The 19,634-nt window shown below is 35.2% G+C and overlaps 1 protein-coding gene across 1 annotated transcript; it reads right to left on the bottom strand.

Annotated features, from left to right (window-relative positions):
- Positions 1 to 943: 943 nt before the first annotated feature.
- LOC149246449 (xyloglucan endotransglucosylase protein 34-like) lies at positions 944 to 3,117 on the bottom strand. Its single transcript, XM_089441562.1, has 4 exons — positions 2,928 to 3,117; positions 2,486 to 2,586; positions 2,204 to 2,397; positions 944 to 1,355 (listed from the first exon to the last, which is right to left on the bottom strand). The coding sequence occupies exons 1-4, from the start codon at positions 3,112 to 3,114 to the stop codon at positions 944 to 946; spliced, it is 894 nt and encodes a 297-aa protein (XP_089297688.1). The 5' UTR covers positions 3,115 to 3,117.
- Positions 3,118 to 19,634: the final 16,517 nt, after the last annotated feature.

Below are 19,634 nucleotides of genomic sequence, written 5' to 3'. Positions count from 1 at the left end.
GTTATTAAATGATATAACTATAATAATTTTTTAGGGATTATATATTATATTATAGTTAACTCATATATTAAATTGGTGTATTTTTTGTTTGGGATATTAAGATTTATTTTTATTTAAATCATTTGATTATTAAATTAAACATATATATTTTATTTTTCTGATTTTGAATGTGTAACTTTTAAGAAAAAACACTTAATATATATATAATAATAAGCAATTATTTAAATGAAAAGCCTCCCATCCCGATCTCTTTGGTTTCTTGAATTGAATTTGAGTGAATGATATATTCATTTAAATCTAAATTGAATTTGAATTGATGTTATTTTTAAATCAAAACTAGATTTTTAAATGGGAAATTAAATGTATCCTTTATTTTGGATTTTGAGAATTTAAATTTATTGAAATTTTATTTTTTAGGAAAAATTTAAAAATTAATCACAACGAGAGATGCCATCTTGTAACTTCGAGCCAGAGCGAGTTTATAGCCGTGCCCATTGCTGCTGCTATTTTCCAGGCTGCGAAAATATAGTTTAATTAGTCGCTTTTTAGAAAACAAAAACTAAATTATAGGGAAAAAAAACAATATATGCTCTCTTTTTCCAAATCTATTTAAATATCATCAGTCAACTATATCTATGTATTTAAATATCATCACCCAACTATATCTATCTATGGCAGAGTTATTTAAATATCATCAGTCAACTATATCTATGTATTTAAATATCATCACCCAACTATATCTATCTATGGCAGAGTTCAAATAACTCTGGAATTAAATGATTCAGGATTAGGCCGCACAAGCCACACTATAATAATATCGATATCCCCTTTATGTTTGAAGGAAGAAAAGGCGAATTATTGTCACCCCGAAAAAATCAATTCTCTAAACATTTTATGATCCGAATCCGAAGGTCGCATAAAATGATCATGGCCTGCGTCATTACTAATAATGACCTCTATTATCGCGATCACGGACACATTCCGGCGGCATTTTCTTGTATCTGATCCTGTCGGTGCAGTAATTGTAGATGGTGTACTTCTTCCTCACCCATTTCAAGCGCCGCCATTGCCGGTCATCCAGGTCTCTGAACTCCACCTTATCCCACCACCGCCGCCCCTGCGTAGCGCACACCGACTGCGCCGGAGAAGCCTTGCAGGCATCCACGTAGAATTGCTCGTAGGATGCGATGAAGGGCGCCTTGCTCCAATCGGTTTTCTCCGCGCCCCCTCGGGTGGCCCAGTTATCCCCATCCCACAGGCTCGAATGGACCATCATCGGTTGGTTGAATGGGTACTTCACCCCCAGGTCCGTACAGTTCTTGAACACGCGGATTGGTACCGAGTCCACCAAAAACCTGCACGAAAAACCCATCATACCAATCAATATTCATGAAGGACAGGGGCGTTAAAAATCGAATACATTGTGTGGTTTTTAAGGGTTATTTTTTACAGATTTTTGGTTTAGATATCATTTTTGGTATTCAATTGTTTTAAGTAAGTCATTTATTTATGACTATTTTTATGAGAGAAAGAAATAGTCATAGAGGAATTTACCGCAGTTGAATTTTAAAAATGATATTTAATGTAATGCACTACTAAAACCCCCATATTTAAATTTCTGGTTTATTTTATGATTTAATTTGTCTAGAATTTAGCAGGTGTTTATTGAAATTATTGGTTTCACAAATAAATTCTTCACAATGGAAGTAGTCTAAGAATTTTTGAGAGTGTTGAATAGTTTAAATTACACAAATCAACATTTGATCATAAATTTTCTGGATTCCTGATAGAAATCTACCCTAAATTCCAAAAAATTACATTTAAAAGACTGCTCCCATTTGCTTTTGCCTTGATGATGATGATGGTGGTTAACATCCACTGAGACCAAACTTTGGCCTATTGGACCTAAAGAAATGAATTATTTAGTTTGATTTAAGATTTTATTAAGATTTAATTCTTTTGCTGAAAAGGGTTAGAGAGAAACCTCCCGAGCTCAGTGTCTTTTTGACGATGTAAAAGGCGAGGAAGGTCAGTATTGTAACAAAATTTTTGAAAGTGACATCTAATATGGTTGTAGGCAAGGCACTCTAAAATAAAGTGATTTTTATCCTCTTATTATCATATAAATAGCAAAACCTTTCCATCCATAAAATAAGAAATAAGAAATAACTAGAATGTCCGGGGGTTCGAGTATGGGGCTTACACGATTTGGTACGTGTTCCAGAGCACTGCGTAGGAATGGTAATCCTTGGTGGGATCGAACCAGAGATATATGCGTTGCTCTCTGTCACCTTTGCCTCCCGTGAATACATTGGTCTGAAGAATGTAGGGTTGCCCAGACCTGTTGCCCAAAAATTCGAAGTCTATCTCGTCGTGATGCTCAGTTTGAGAAGAAAGCTGCTCGCCCCAAAATAAACAGACACACAGTAATTAAACAACAGCAAATTTAAGAGAAAATATACTTAATTATGATGATTATACTCACGTAGAAGGCCGTGACAGTGCCAGCTGAATCACCCTGAACCAGCTTGATCTGCATGCTGAAGTGCCCAAATAAATATGTCCCCTTCGACTCGAACCCCGCACCTGCCAACCCCATATTTCATTTGAATTTGTTATATCGGCCACTGATAAAGATAAAACCCTAGATAATCCGTGGTTAGCTCAATTTTTTCGTTAAAGCATTTTGCTACTGGAAAGTTGTTAATGGAAACTCATGGATAGATAAAATCGCTTAGATAATCAATTTAATGGGTAGCACAATTCTTTCTTTAAAACACTTTGATAATGAAAAGTTGTAAATAAAAAATCAATAATAAATTCTCCTTGGGATTGGGCAATATCATCGGGATTCGGATAAGGCTTTTAATGAGCCAAAAAAGGCTCAGATACAACCAATAAAATAAATGGATAGGATACTGACTTACCATACTTTTTGTTGAGGAGAAGTTCGACCCTTCGACCACCACGGAATTCTTTGAAGTGGCCTGCGCCCCAGCTTGCGACGTAATTTTTGCTGAAGGGCACACTCACTGGCTTTCTGGGCGTGCCCGCCATGGCAACAGAATGGAGTATGAGAATGAGAAACAGGCCCAGAAACTGGGCAGTCTTCATTGCTTCCAAATGGAAAAGAAGATTTGACAAGGGTAGGGACTGGTGGTAAATGGGTTTTATAGAAGCAGGGACGAGCAGTAGGGTTCGCCTTGAAATATCCAGAAAACGGGACGTGGAGTCTTAAGCGTGTTAATGATTATGATTATATCATGACATCTGAAAATTTGTCGGAGTGTAGTTATCGCATTTCTTTTAAGTCGCATGTGTATTCATAAAATCCACCAAAATTCTCCTGGCCTTAGTTCTCGGCCTTGTGTGCGCGTCCAGGAGGATACATCAAAATTTCTTGCCAGGTTCATGGGAATTGGGTCATCAAAAAGCGGATCGCAATGAAGAGATGGCGAGGTGGGATATACAAAAACGTTTCTAATTTGATGGTTTTCTCTTGCTATTCTTGGTTGCTATTTAGACTTCATAATAGCGACATGATCGTTTTATTCCGCGTTGAAATCCAAAACCATTTAAAATGTCACAATTGCACTCTGAATTGAATAGAAATTAGTGAACTTTGCTATATTCTAGAAAAGGAGTAATTTGAACTCACATTTAAATCATACATTTAAATCATACCGGAAAGAATTTAGCATTTTGAAATTTTAATAAATATCAAAATTAATTTATGTTTTGAAAACAATAAATTGTATTTTTGGGTTCTTAGTGTGTTTTGTATTGTCTTTGTTTGGCCTGTGTTTTTCTTATGAAAAAACAGTTTAACAACTTTATATATAGATTTATTTGGCAGGAGTGAAAATTTGCTCTTTTGTAAACCATCACAGTGATTTTTTTAATCATAGTCATAAAACGAATTACATCAACTAATAACAATCAATAATGATTGTTCCATCTAGTAGTTTAAAAACTAAAATATAATATATTTTCCTAATTAAATATAATATATTTTTCCCAATAATAAAAATAATAAATTACATTTATAAGGTGGAAAATCTTCACCAATTAAATTACCAATATAGATCCATTATAAGTATGAATCTAATATGAGTCTAGAAGGATCAATTTTTTTCATGTACAAACTTTTTTAGAGTGTAAAATACAATATGTTTTTTTCATCATTTAAATTATATTTTTGAATGCTATATAAAGTATATAATTGGTTTTATATATACTCTATATAAGACCAAATATAAAGTTTAATTGTAAAAACTTAATTTTTTTCATGATATATACATAAATTTTTAACTGATATATAATATATACATAATTAATATTACTATATTTTACATGACATGTGCATCAAGAAATTTTTATAGTGCAAATTAAAATAGTTTTTTTCATTATTAATATATTTTTATGTATATGTCAATATTAGTTAGTATTACAATATTTTATTTTAATTTTTTTTTCTATTTATAGATATATATGAAGTTGATATTGAGTTAATATAGATTTTCAAATAATTTATTTAAATCTCATGTTGAAATATTTTTTAAAAGTATAAGATTTAGATATTTTACTCACACATTTTTTTACTTCTAATTACTTTATGGCATATTCATTTTTTATTTATTATACCTCACATTATTTTTCTATTTAAAACATAATTTATTTTATTTTATTTTTTTCTAAAAAAGTCATGTCAATTCAACATCTCATCATACTAGGTTGTAGAAAAAGCCTCTAAGCTCAACAAAATATAAGTCAAAACTCAATTAAAAAACAAAAACCTGAGTGGCTGGTATTATTGGATACTAAGTAAACATAATATTGTTAAATAGAATGTTCTGTTAAGAGAAATTTTATATATTTTTTTATTTTTGTTTAATAGTTTTTAAATAAAAATAAAATTTATAAAAAATCTTGTATTAGATTGAAAAAAATAATCACCAAAATATATAACTTTTATTTACGTAAATTTTGTATAATCACTAAAAAGTTATGTTGTTAAAAGAGCTATAGGTTACTTTTCTTCACACTGGTGAATAATAATTAGTTATTATTTTCATATATATGTAAGTGTTAAGAATGTAGTTAAAGATTTAATATAATTATTTAATTATAATTTGTTTCTGAGATGATTTAGTTAATGAAAATATATAATAGAAATAATAGAAGTATTTTATCACTCTGATCTATATACATTGCAATTTCAATGATAATAAATATGTTGCCTACCGTTAAAATTCTCATGGAAATCGATTTTGATATTATGGGTTGGTAAAAATAAAAATAAATTATTTTATATAATAAAACGACTAAGTTCAGTTCCTTCAAGCTAAAATCAAAATGTCCAATTTGATATAGAAGAAAAGAGTTAATCCCTACTTTTACACATAAAAGCATTCATTTGTTTTAGTTATATAATTATAGTTATAGAAAACACCTATTTGGGTATTTGGGGTTATGAAAGTGTATGCCGTAATAAGGTATGTAAGTGATTTTTATATAAAACAAATTAAATAGCTGTAAAGTTAGTTTTTGTTTTATAAATGGGTATACAAAATTTACATGGTGTAAATTTATTTTGTGTTATTTATATTGGTGTAATTATTGTTTATTAGAAATTTAATAGATTTTAAATATTTTTTTTTCTATATTAAGACTAACCTACGTACCCACGAGAGATTTGAACCAGTGACCTATCGCAAGGAGTGCCTTAACAGCGCACCCATTCACCGTCAATCCAAACCCCCGTGGGCAATAGATTTTAAATATTAAAATGAATTAAGTAAATTATAATTTTATTTTAAAATAATAATAAGTTAAATATATACACATTTTAAAAGAAACATGTAATAAGATTTTTAATCATGGAAATTTATCTCTACTTTATTATGGATATTTGTTAGAATACCATGGTTTATCATTACCACATACTCAAAAAATTATAAGCCATTTCATATGGCTTTATTTTTAATTACTGAATTAAATTAAATGGAAAAAATATGCATAACTACTTTGAAAATGAATCTAAGCCTTTAATTTGTGTATGTTATTAAGCCACCACAATTAAATTTAAATCTACTAAAATCTAAATCCATCCTCATTATGATGATCACCAATTAAGTAGACCTATAACTTTACAAGGGTAACTATAATCAGATTTATAGAACTATAATTTTGAAAACATTCTCATCATTTAAATCCAGCTCACAATTTACTATAATAACCACATTGTTTAACCAGTAAAATAATAAAAATATAGTCACCTGAACTTAAGTGTAACACACATCCATGTCAATAAAAAAAATATATATTATCCAATTTTAATGTTCTCCATCATGAAACTTAGAGACAACCCATTCTACAAGGAAAACATTTTATTATTACCTTATCAGATACCACTGTCACACAGTAACCTGCTTGGGAAACAATTTAATCTTACCCAAAAACCCATAACTATGTATTGATTACTGCACCATGGGACATCTGGTTGAAGTTATTGCTTTTAATTACTTATGTTATATCCTTCATTCTACCTTACTCAATTGGATTAGGTTTCGATTGAGCAACAATTAATAAGGGTTACCATCGTAATTGTTCACCACAATGTCAACTTGGCATTAACCAATGATTTTGTGTTTTGAGAGAGTTTGATTATTCATGTTACTGGCATAGTCATATGATACTTGTGATATGCCTCTTACCTTAAATGCTTAAGTGAATGACAATGGTATTAATTTTGGCATAGATCCTACTTACGGGATCCTTGATTCCAGGTCCATGGTGAAGTCTCATTGTGAGTTCATCTGGCATTGCCACCACACCCTCCAGACTCTGCGTTGATGGTTTTCCTTTCTCTCGGCTAGTTTAGGTGGGATTTAATGCCAAGTTGTTGGGTTATCTCAATGATTATGGCTTTACAAATTCACTTACGGGTTCCCACCATACTGAGTTGCTTTTCCCATAGCTCAACGATTGATTTTGCACTTCAGGGTGACAGTTGGTGGCCCAATTAACAAAGGACGACAACTGGTGTTGATCCAACCGTTGATCTTGTAGGGTTTGGGTATGATGGGCCAACAATATGTAAACAACATAAGGGTAACTACACGGTTTTTTTGTGGCTTTCTTGGTCATTCTTATGCATCAACTTGGCTGCAGAGGATCTGCTTCAGTTACTAGCTCCAAGAGAGTTGTTTTACACTGCTCCAATGGTATTTATCAACTCATCGAATTGCCTCCCTATACTTTTCACTGTTGAGGCCCTTTTCTAAATCGATACCCATCTTTTGTGTTGTTTGTAGGTAAAATTCCCATGGAGGGCTAGGGTAAGTGGCAGGAGGATGACACCTCTACGTTCAAAACCCTAACTACCTGCTCAAACTGGTATGGAGGGTTGGGATTATGGACTTTCTGTTTGATTTTTCCTTAATTGATTATCTATGACAACCGTTCCTTCATCATGCCAATTTTATTAGAAAAAATTAACAGGGGAAGAGGAGAGGAGTCTCACTCAAAAATCGGTTACGACAAAGTCAATGTGATTTACGCATCATTGGGTTGTAGAGTAAATTTTTGTAAAACTCTATCAAACTAGTTTTCACGCACCCACCAATATTTCCTCCACAATTTTCTCCTCACTACCTCACAACTCTCTAACTTTGCTAATATTATAAATTACTTTTACATCCATATTTATCTAAACATACAAATTTGACATTAATACATGACAGAGAAAATAATTAATATACAACATGGGCAATTTTACATAGTAATTGGTTTTCTGAACTTGCAGGTGTTGTGGAGTGTGGGCACAAGTTCTAGAGTGAATGTTTGCCCATAACTATTTACCAAACTTCATTAAATGCCTTAAACTCTTTGCTTTTTTGTGGAATGGTCAGCGTTGTACTTTTGCTCTGACTTTAGTCCTTTTGCCTCTAAACAAAAATGCAACAGTGCAGTAGTTGACTCGGTGTTGAGTCATGGAAAATGTATGCATATATTATTTATTTTATTATCCTTTTCCTTAGTTATATCCCTTCTACACCCTAAAGTGTTAATATATCAAGGGATTATGGTAAAAATAAGGAAATTATCTATCATCACGATTTAGCTAACTATCATCAGTCTTCATGTAGGAAAAGGACAAAATGGAACAACTGTTGTTCCCTAGCCAGGAAACAACGTACAGGCAGCAAGCCAAGGATGGAGCGTGCAGTTATGGATAAGAACAAATAAGATCACATCATCAACCCAAAAGACAAAGAGCTAATTGAAGATGGAAGTTTGAGCGAGTCCCTCAAGATCTCTTGATCCTCAGGGACCGTTGTTACTATTTTAGCCTTCTTATCGCATGGCCATTATAAAAGGCAGTGATTATAAAGAGAACGGGAGAGAGATTATTAAGAAATTACTATTGTATTGTTACTTTGATCATCGACTCTCGTTGTTGAAACAGAGTACGAACTGCTGTAACTATTTTGCAAATGATTAACACATAATACAGTTGTTGTTCCTTTCCTCATACTGAAGTAATCTAGTGGTGTTCACTGGCGGCTAAGGGCCCGGCCCTGGTGGATTCACTTGTTGTTCTTCTATCATTCGTTTACAATTTCTGATGTGTGATGGTTTGGTTTGATTTCCATTTGATGTAATCGCATTGCTTTGCTATTTCGTATTCTAGTAATTACTATGTTTTACATGCTGTAGAAGTATTGGTTCAAGTTGTTATTCAATTACACGTTTCAGTATTTCTTTATTATTTCAGGTTGAGTCATTTGAGTTCAACATTATATTTCTAATCTAGTAATTAGTTCAGTGTGCTGTCTTGAGATTCTCCACTGTAAGAGCATTGACTATTGCTATCTACGCTCTCAGGCCAAGATCCCTATTATTCAAATTAGAAAATACTTTTGGAATATCAATCAGTTAAAAGAGGAATGAGTTATTGCTACTGTATTCTTGACTGATACTTGAATGAATGTTTGATTTGGTTTTATTAGCAAGATTAAGTTTTCTTTCAATTGTAATTTGAGTTCACTAGCAGAATCCATTTACTTTTATGTTTGAAAGCACTATACTACAATTTAGAAAAATTACTCTTGAGTAAATAGCCGCCACATACTGTGTACACTCTTGAAATAGAAAATCTTACCTAGATTGATAACTAATGTGAAGATACTTAGGAGTTAAAAAGACACCTTTTATACCTTAACATTTTGGCACCGTTGTCGGGGACAATGTAGCCATTTCTAAGGAGTAGTGTGCATCTGATGAGTGCCTATTAGGAGAGAAATGGGTATTAAAAATGAAATGTAAGAACCTACATACAGAGCATGTAAAAGCCCTGCTCCCCCGCCCGCTTTCCAACAGAATTGTTAAGAACTTAGGGTAGAAGCAAATATTTGAGTTGTGTGTATGACTAAGAAGAAAAAACCTGAAAACAATCCAAATCCACTACCCAAACCTGACAAAGGTAAGGGAATGGTGAACATTGGTCGATCAACCTTCATAGACGACATCATTAAGAAATCCAAACTCAGCCATCAGTAGGCCCTAGGAAAGTTGCTTCCAGACAACCTATTGGCTTCCTTCGGGCCACAAATTCACCATCCGTAGCCTTTGCTAAGGTGCATAGCAAAACAGAAGAGACTGAGCAAAATTTTCAAGAAATTGAGAATTCTTTCCCAATTTCTTTACAAGAATGGAATTCTAGTAATCTCCATGAAGGAGGAGGAGAAACAGGGGAAACAGAGGATCCAAGATCCCCTCTCGAAATAATTCAAACAATCAGTAGCCCAGATAAGAGGAGTGGTGTTAAGTTTATCCAAAAAGAAGCAGGAGAAACTGAGGAGCCAAGATCCCCCCAAGTAGTAGTTCAGTAAGGAACACTCATTGTCCCAGACCAAGGAAGTGTTGTTAAGCTCATTCCTATTCCTCCTAGTCATCCTAGGAATAACTCTCTGGAAATCCCAGAAGGGTATTGGCACATATTTGATCAAATGACCCAGAACTAGCAAACACCTCAAACCTCCACACTGCGGTATCTCATTTTGGACACAACGATTAACAAACCTATGAAAGCAATTCCTCTCCAGAATATTCCTACCTTCCATGGGCTAACGTCAGAGGATCCAGATGCATTTATGTTTGAGTTTGATGTATTATGCTGGGGGTATGACTACACCACCGATCCCCAAAAACTAAAGTTATTTCCCCCCACATTAAAAGGAGCATCTTTACGATGGTTTATGGGGTTAGGTGGGGGTGTTATAAATGACTAGGATCAGATGAAAACTTCTTTTCTAAAGAAATATTAGGACTATTGCAAATCCAGAGAATTAAAGGATGAGATATTTCAAATGACAACAAGACCTAGTGAAACACTAGAGGAATATGTAGAACACTTTCAATACAATCTCCAGAGAGCTCCTTATGCATCTTTACCCTTGCCTAACAACGTGTTAAAAACTACACTAATTAAAGGAATGAAAGAACAATGGATTGAAACATTACACATTATGGTTAAAGGTTACATATACTAAGAAAATTTTGCTAACATAATTAATTTGTGTATCAGGTGTTCAAGAGGCAGCACAAGACTGAAGCCAGCAGAACGTGACATGATCACAAGGGATAACAAAGTCTCTAGTGGAGGGGTAACTCGCACAAAAATTGGAAATCTACTAGAAGATTTCAAAACTGATATTCTAGGTACTCTGAAAATGCAGTTCGACGTTATGCAAGACAAACAAAATCAAGTAGAAGCAGAACAAAACTTAGCGATATTCTGCCCTAGATGCAGAAAGAAACATAGCCACAAAGAGTGCCTGTTGGATACGGTCAAAATCTACGCCATCTGTACAAAAGATAACGCCATAGAAAGCTACCCATCACTCCCAGGACTGAAAGCAGTCTACAAAGAAGCAGAAGAAGAAACTGAACCAGTTTACCTACAAAATCAGCGCCGCCAGTGGCAGTCGCAACAAACAGGTATGCCCATTGATCCATCCTCTTCTTTTCAGCCTCCTCAGTATAATGCTCAGCAGTATCATGGAATGTGGCAGAATCAACCACCTTTCTCCAGCTGGTCACAACATCCATTCTCCATATCACCATGGCCAAATAAAAAAAATCAAACCAATTGGCCGAACTTTCCTTACTGTCCACCATTTTGGAAAAATAACACATATTCAACACAATGGCCACCCTCCACCTCGCAGAGTCAAAACTGGTAGTCGAACTGGCAAATACCTGTAAATCAGCCAACCAGAACAATCCCTCTCCCTCAACCCACACTTCCAGCACCTTATACATTGTAACAAAATCCCCAGACCAACTTAAGACCTCAGCTCCCAGCCCAACCCAACCCAAACCCCAATAAAAGACTGGTTCAATCTATGCAAATTATTGAAGGACCAGAACTAGAAATTGAGTTAAGGGAGTGTAATGACCTTCAATTAAGATCTGGGCATATAATAGAATCAGAGGGGGATAAAAATGTTCAAATTGAAAATCCGTTACCTATAGAACAACACCACAAGAAGAGAATATGGTTAGACAGAAAACTCATGAACAAGCAACCACCTCTTCTCCACCATTCCTAAAATGACTAATCATACCTCGCCCAATAGAACACCCTATTTTTGATATTCTGGGAGAATTGAAAAATTTGTGTATAAAAATACCACTCCTCTAGGCTATTTAAGATATCCCAATTTATGCAAAAACCATCAAGGAACTATGTATGAAAAAACCAAAGAGGAAAATAACAACAAATCAAACTATCCATGTAGTCGGTACCCTATCTGACTTACTATCAGGAAGAGAAACACCTATGAAATATGAGGACCCAGGAAACCCTATAGTCACGGTGCAAATCAATGGATGCTCCTTTCCCAATGCCTTAGTTGATTTAGGAGCAACAATCAATATTCTTACAACCACCACTTGTCAAAAGCTTGGCATTACATCATTAGATCCAACCACAACCTTATTGGAGTTGGCTGACCAATCGGTAGTCAGACCAGAAGGCACATTGCATGATACAATGGTGTTTCTAGACTCTTGGGAATACCCTGCAGACTTTCTGATCATCAACCCTAGAAACTGATTGGATGGACAACCCTTAATTCTAGGTAGACCTTAGCTAGAAATTGCGGATGCTTACATTAGTTGTCAAACAGGCAGCATGATTATAGCAAGAGGAAGAAATGTAAAGAATTTAGCCTTATATCCTTGAGCTCAGCCAAGTTTAACAATAATCAAAACCAGAAAACAACCTGTATCATACCTAACTGAAAACATTAGATCATCACTAACCATAGAAGATGTTATCGAATTTAAAGATCAAATAGAAGACAACATCATTAACAGCTTCATTAACCAACCAGAAGCCGAATCCCATTTAAATTGTCACATGATCAAAGCAGCATTCGATAGTGAAGTAGAAGAAGATTCCCTAAAAAATACTAACGATCAATCAATACCAACCACCTCTGTTTATAACAACAAAACAATAGAAATTGAGCCAGGAAAAACTTTGAATATTAACAAAAACCTGACTGTTGACCAAGAGCAAAAGCTTGTTCAGCTCCTGAGAAAATATAAAGAAGCTTTTTCATGGGATTACCCGGACATGAAAGGAATTGATCCCCAATTGTGTACACACCACATCTATATAGAAAAGGATGCTAGACCCATTCGCCAACCCCAACGGAGATTAAATCCTCATATTAAGGACATTGTGAAAGCTAAATTACAAAAACTTTTAGATGTAAAGTTTATCTACCCAATACCTGAGAGCAAGTGGGTCTCTCCATTAGTAGTGGTGCCAAAAAAGAATGGGAAGTGGTGGATATGTATTGACTATAGAGAACTGAATAAAGAAACCCAAAAATACCACTTTCCCCTTCCATTCATTGATCAAGTCTTGGATACATTAGCAAGAAAGAAATTATTTTCTTTCCTAGATGGCTTCAGTGGATACAATCAGATTCAGATTACCCTTGAAGATCAGGATAAAACCACCTTTACCTGCCCTTGGGGAACATTTGCTTACAGGGTCTTACCCTTTGGGTTGTGCAATGCACCTGCCACATTTCAGAGGGCTATACTCAACATTTTTTCAGATTTGATAAATAAAGGGCTCAAAGTGTATATGGATGAGTTCACACCTTATGGGGATGACTTTGAGCCAACATTACAAACATTAGAAAAAGTGCTACAAAGATGCATTGCCACTAGGTTCTGTTTAAGCCATGAAAAGTGTCATATGATGATGATCGAGGGACTCATCTTAGGTCATTATATCTCAGCAGTTGGAATACAGGTAGATTCAGCTAAAATTCAGATAATTCTATTAATACCTACCCCTACCACACAAACAAAGGTACGCAATTTTTTGAGATTTTCTGGTTATTATAGAAGATTTATAAAGAATTTTTCTCAGATTGCTACACCTTTATATGCACTAACAGGAAATATTGATTTCATTTGGATAGATAAATGTGACAATGCTTTTGAGGATCTAAAAAAGCTTGTATCAATAGCCCCAGTGCTAAGGGGCCCAAACTGGGATTTTCCATTCCAGATTTCATCTGATGCTTCAGACACAACAATCAAAGCAGTTCTTGGACAAGAAGAAGATAAAAAGCCATATGAAATATATTATATCAGCAAAAATATATCTTCTGATGAATTAAACTATACTATGACTAAAAAAGAATTTTTAGCTGTAATATATGTTGTAAATAAATTTAGACATTATATAAATAGATATCCTGTAGTTTTATATACAAATCACTCTCCCATTAAATATTTAGCAAATAAACCTGTTACAAATGGAAGAGTGACAAGATGGTTGATTCTCTTGTAGGAATTTGACATCACAATAAAGGATCAACCTGGAAAAGAAAACCCTGTAGCTGATTTTCTCTCACAAATGCCAAAGCCAGCTGACGCAGCAGCAGTTGAGGATCAATTTCCTGATGAACATTTATTTGTTGTTACTGTCAGAACACCATGGTATGCGGACGTTGCAAATTACTTGGCAGTAGGAAAATTACCCAAGCACCTAACACCTAATGAGAGAAAACAAATAGTGCAGCGCAGTACCTGATTCTCTTGGATTGGGGGCTACTTATTCCACATAGGGGCAGATATGCACATTAGAATATGCATCCGGGAAGATGAAGTGTTTGACATTCTAAAAGCATGCCACGAGGGGTCGTGCGACGAACATTTTGCAGATTGCGGAACTGGTCACAAAGTCTTACAAACAGGCTATTATTGGCCCACTATCTTTAAAGATGCTAAAAAGTTTGTTTAATCCTGTGATAGCTACTAGAGGGCAGGACGCCTTGGACAATCTGATGAGATGCCTTTGAACCTGTAATTAGTAATCGAGCCATTTGAGCGGTGGGCGCTAGATTTTATTGGTCTTATTAACCCATCATCCAATAAAAAAACATGCATACTGGTTGCAACAGAATATGTTACTAAATGGGTTGAGGCAGAGGCGCTACCAAGAGCTACTGAGGATTCAATGATACATTTTATTTTCCAATTATTTGTGCTATATGGCCTGTCGAGAGACATAATTATAGATGTAGGACCGCAATTTGTAGGTAACAAGATTACTGCAACATTGAGAAATTACCATATTCTCCAAAAAATTACAACTCCATACCACCCACAGGAAAATGGCCAAGTAGAAAGTACTAATAAGGTAATTGAGGCAATACTTACAAAGACAGTTGCATCACACAGATGTGACTGGGCTTCCAAATTGCCAGAAGCCTTGTGGGCATACCACACAACATGGAGAAATACCACAAGATATTCGCCTTATCAATTAGTCTTTGGTAAAGAACCCATCTTCCCAATCGAATTCGAGATTCAAACATTAAGAACAGCTCAAGAGGTGGGTTTGAATTTAAATGAAGCTCAAATCAATAGATTACAACAGATCAATGAATTAGATGAAATCAGGCTATTTTCTCTTCAACACACTGCACTAATCCAACAACAGAGAGAAAAATGGCTTGCTGCCCTTATTAAAAAGAACATCTTCCACGAAGGAGATTGAGCACTCCTATACAATTCTAGGTTCTAGGATTTCCTCAGAAAACTCCATACTAGATGGTTAGGACCTTATGAGATACAAAAAGTGCATGATAATGGCACCATTACATTGGCAACCATTGATGGATCTAGGTATTCTTTTAAAGTGAATGGTCATCGAGTGCGACTTTATCATAAACCGCTTACTAGGGAGTCCTTTTGCCAATAGTTATGGGAAGATTCCACCATGCAAATTCTTGTTGAAGAGGATAACCCATCCTCAGAATCAATGTATATAGACTGTTCTTTCTATTTTACTTGTATAAACTGCATTTTTTTGTACAGATTTTTGTGTTGTTCCATTTAAGGAACAACTGTTGTTCCCCTTAAGGAACAACATCTATTCCATTTAAGGAACAACAATTTTCTCTTTATTTAATTTTCGTGTTGTTCCATTTAAGGAACAGTTGTTGTTCCTTCTAAGGAACAGCTGTCGTTCCATTTACGGAATAGTAGGCCCCTGTATATATGATGTCCTTTTGTTGTTCCTCTTAAGGAACAACTACTGTCCCTCTTAAGGAACAGTAGTTGTTCCATTTGAGGAACAAAATTTTTCCGTGCGCTTTCATTTTGTTGTTCCTCTTGAGGAAAAACTACTATCCCTCTTAAGAAACATCAACCGTTCCATTTAAGGAACAACAGCTTTCGTGTGCTTTATTTTTGCTATTCCTCTTAAGGAACAATTGCTGTCTCTATTAAGGAACAACAACAGTTCCATTTAAGGAGCATTAGTTTTCTGTGTGCTTTCTTTCTGCTGTTTCTCTTAAGGAACAACTGATGTCCCTCTTAAGGAACAACATCCGTTCCATTTAAGGAACAACAATTTTTGGTGAGCTTTCTTTTTTGTTGTTCCTCTTAAGGAATAGTTGTTATCCCTCTTAAGGAACAACAACCATTCCATTTAAGGAACAACAGTTTTCCGTGTGTTTTCTTTTTGTTGTTCCTCTTAAGGAACAACTGCTATCCCTCTTAAGGAACATCAGTCGTTCCATTTAAGGAACAACAGTTTTGTGTGTGTTTTCTTTTTTCTCTTCCATTTAAGGAACAACTACTATTCCCTCTAAGGAATAACAGTCGTTCCATTTAACAAATAGCAGTTCCATTGCGTTTATTTTTGCTGTTCCATTTAAGGAACCGTTGTTGTTCCCTTTAAAAGGAATAACAGTCATTCCATCTAAGGAATAATAGTTTGGTATGCGAGTGCTTTACGTTGTTCCATTTAAGGAACAACTGTTGTTCCTCCTAAGGAACCGTTGTTGTTCCTCCTAAGGAACAGCTGTTGTTCCTCCTAAGGAACAACTGTTGTTCCTTCTAAGGGACAACAGTTTCGTCATTTTTTTGCTTGTTGTTGTTCCTTTTAAGGAACAACAGTTTTGCTTCAGTTTGTTTTAATGTTGTTCCCCCGAAGGATCAACACTTTCGCTTGCATCTGTTTTCCTGTTGTTCCTCTTAAGGAACAATTGCTATTCCTTTTAAGGAACAACAGTTTCATGTGCCATTTTTTTTTTCTTCTGTTGTTCCTCTTAAGGAACAGTGGTTTTGTGTGCGAGTTGTCTTTTTGTTGTTCCTCTTAAGGAATAGCGGTGGTTCATTTTAAAGGAAAAACACCCTTTTTTGTGCATTTTTTTGTTGTTCCTCCTAAAGAACAACACTCTCTTTGAGAAGTTTTTTTGTGAATATTGTTTCACTCTTCATGATCCTTTGAAGGCAAGAATACACACATATATGCAAGGATACAAAATTTAAAGGTTACTGGAATAAGAAAATCAAAGAGAAATTATCATCTTTAATGAAATTGCTTTGTATTGATTAGAAAAGGAGAGGACATAACTATCTATATCACTTTGTTGTCTTTATCTTCACTATAACTCAAATTGATTGATTACTTGTACCATGCTGGTTCTTCCCTAATTTTCATAATTCTCTTTTCTTATTATCATTGAATAAGAATAAGGGTATATTTTCTTCTATTGATATGATCAGACTTCTTCCACCATCCCTACTCTTAAGGAGTGTTGAGCCATCCTCTATATATAAGTAGGAAGTGCTATATAAAAGAAAAGAAAAAAGAAGGAAAGAAAAAAATATGTATATATGTTTACTAACAATTTTATGATGTGTCAGATAGAGGATAGGGGGTCTCATCATGACCCAGCCTACCATGATCATAAGGAAGTAGTGAAGTGGCATTCCCATCATGGCCACAATGCTAGGGATATGGTCCAATGAACACATTAGAAAAATAAAATTCCATGGAACAGGAGGTCTCATCACGAGCCAGCCTGCCCATCTTTCACTCCCTCCCAGTGAATGGCATTATGATCCATCTAGTTACCAAGTCAGCATAGTGGCCTCCATTCTGACATCACAAGGCACTTTCCTAAGTATACATAGAGGATCATGGTTCCAAAGGGTGAAAAAGAAACTCTATCGAGATTATAAACACTTGTGGGCAACAGAGCTCTGCTGATGGTATTGGAGTCATATTCTTCAACATCAATAGTAATTATAACTCCCTTTTCTTATTTCTTTATCTTTATTTCAAAAAATATTATGCTCCCAATTGCTTTTTAACCTTTATGCATGAATTATTGCTTAAAAAAGTCAATCATAACGGTTTAAGTAGAATAATGACCGCATAGCATCTCACCCATGTCAGATGTCCTTTTTTTGTTTTTCACATCACTCCATGGCATTTCCATATTTATTCATAATTCTCATGCTATGCATTGATTTCAGCAACTCAATATTTTTGTGATCTTGTCATAAATATGTACACCTTGCCATTTTTACCACTATACGATTGTCGTCAGTACGTCATTCCTTCATTTATCCGGTTGAAGGCGACCTATCATTTTTCAGGGGGGCGTGGGTGACTTCCAAAGAACTTTTGCATACGTGTCAGTCTTTCATTTGGTTGTGCCGGGCTACATGATATCTCATAATAGAAAGTTTTTAACTGTATCTTTGTCAAAAAAAGTATTATCCAATTTAACAACTTGTTGTTCCATTGTTGGCTCTGTGTATTGTTGTGTGACCTGTGTAAAGCTAACAGTGTGAAGAATTCAGACAAAATGGGAGGATGATCAGTATGTAGTGATCCACAGACACTAGTTATTTCCGATGCCACCCAAGAAATTCTAGTACGAGTTGGATGGGTTGCATATTTTACATGACTGCAGCAACCCAATGAAACCGTGGCTATCAAATTTTTACAGAATATGTAGGATGATCATTCTATAGTAAGAGGAAGATGAATAACAATGACGGATGCAGTAATAGATGAGGTATCTGGATTGCTAGCAGTCGAACCCATATGGACACATAAAACGTTGAGGCTATAAGACGCCATTACCATCTTTCGAGATGAGGGACAGAACCTAATTGTCAAAGGCAAAGGAGTCAAACCTTCATCTCTAGGAGAACCATGGACAGAGCTGGCTGGAATATTTCAGAGTTATATCACATGCGACGGAAGAAAATATGTGGTAAGACCATGCCACCTTAAATTATTAGTAGTTTTAAAACAGAAATGTTCTGTAAACTTGCCTGCATATTTGAAATTCTTGTTTCATGACGCTGCTGAAAGCATAAAGAAATATTGACATATAGAGACGGTTGTAATTCATCATTGCTTAATTATGTTGATAGTAAGTTACAGTCTAGCCCAACAGCAAACCAGTTAGGAAGAATTAGTGTTTACTATAGAAGGGGGGTTAGCCTTACCTGCCCCAAAAATGAAAAGGACTTCCAACACAGCAAATAGACGACAAAAATGTAGACGATATGTTGAGAAAGTCAAGGAATAGCTGAAAACTTTTTGGTTAGCAGCAGCCAACCCTTAGAATTATCTAGCCCCGAAAACGAGCAACCTTTACAGCTGGAAGGAAGAGATAACCTAGAGTCAGAACTTGAGGAGGAAACAGAGCATATTAGCGAAGAGGCGAGGGATGAAACAAAACTTCCCTTAACTCCCAACACAAGTCCACCACAAGATTTACTTCATGATGTTGAATTAGCATGAATTTTGACCAATACGAGTGAATATATACAGCCTGAAAGTCTGCTCATCCTCAATGTTGAAGCACCACAAGCAAAAGAAAAATCTGCCCTCAATTGGAGTATATCAGAAGAAATAATTGGTGAAGTAGAAACATGGGTAGAAGCCACTAAGGAGGAGGTGTACCAAATTAGGGATACCCCTCCAGAAGAACCTAGTTAGGGCAATTTAAACACAGAAGATATGGGCCGTGTTAGCACCTAAATCTTCCGTAGGCTGAAGGAAGGAAAAATTGAGGGTAACCACAAACCACACTCAGTCTGGTAGCTAGCCCTACCAGAACAGGAGAGGGCTCTCTCCGGGTCATGCTCAGTGAAGAATAAACAAATAGGGTCTGAGAATGACTTAAAATGGATACTGATTTTCGGTTAGGTAAATAAATATTAAAGAGGTATTTTGATGAATGACTGAGTTTTCTGGGATGTATGGGACCAAGGAA

This window comes from Pinus tabuliformis, chromosome 7 (genome assembly GCF_031772625.1).
Source record: "Pinus tabuliformis cultivar Carrire ecotype Pingquan chromosome 7, CPIR1, whole genome shotgun sequence".
NCBI lineage: Eukaryota > Viridiplantae > Streptophyta > Pinopsida > Pinales > Pinaceae > Pinus > Pinus tabuliformis.
This window is presented reverse-complemented; position numbering and strand designations above follow the sequence as displayed.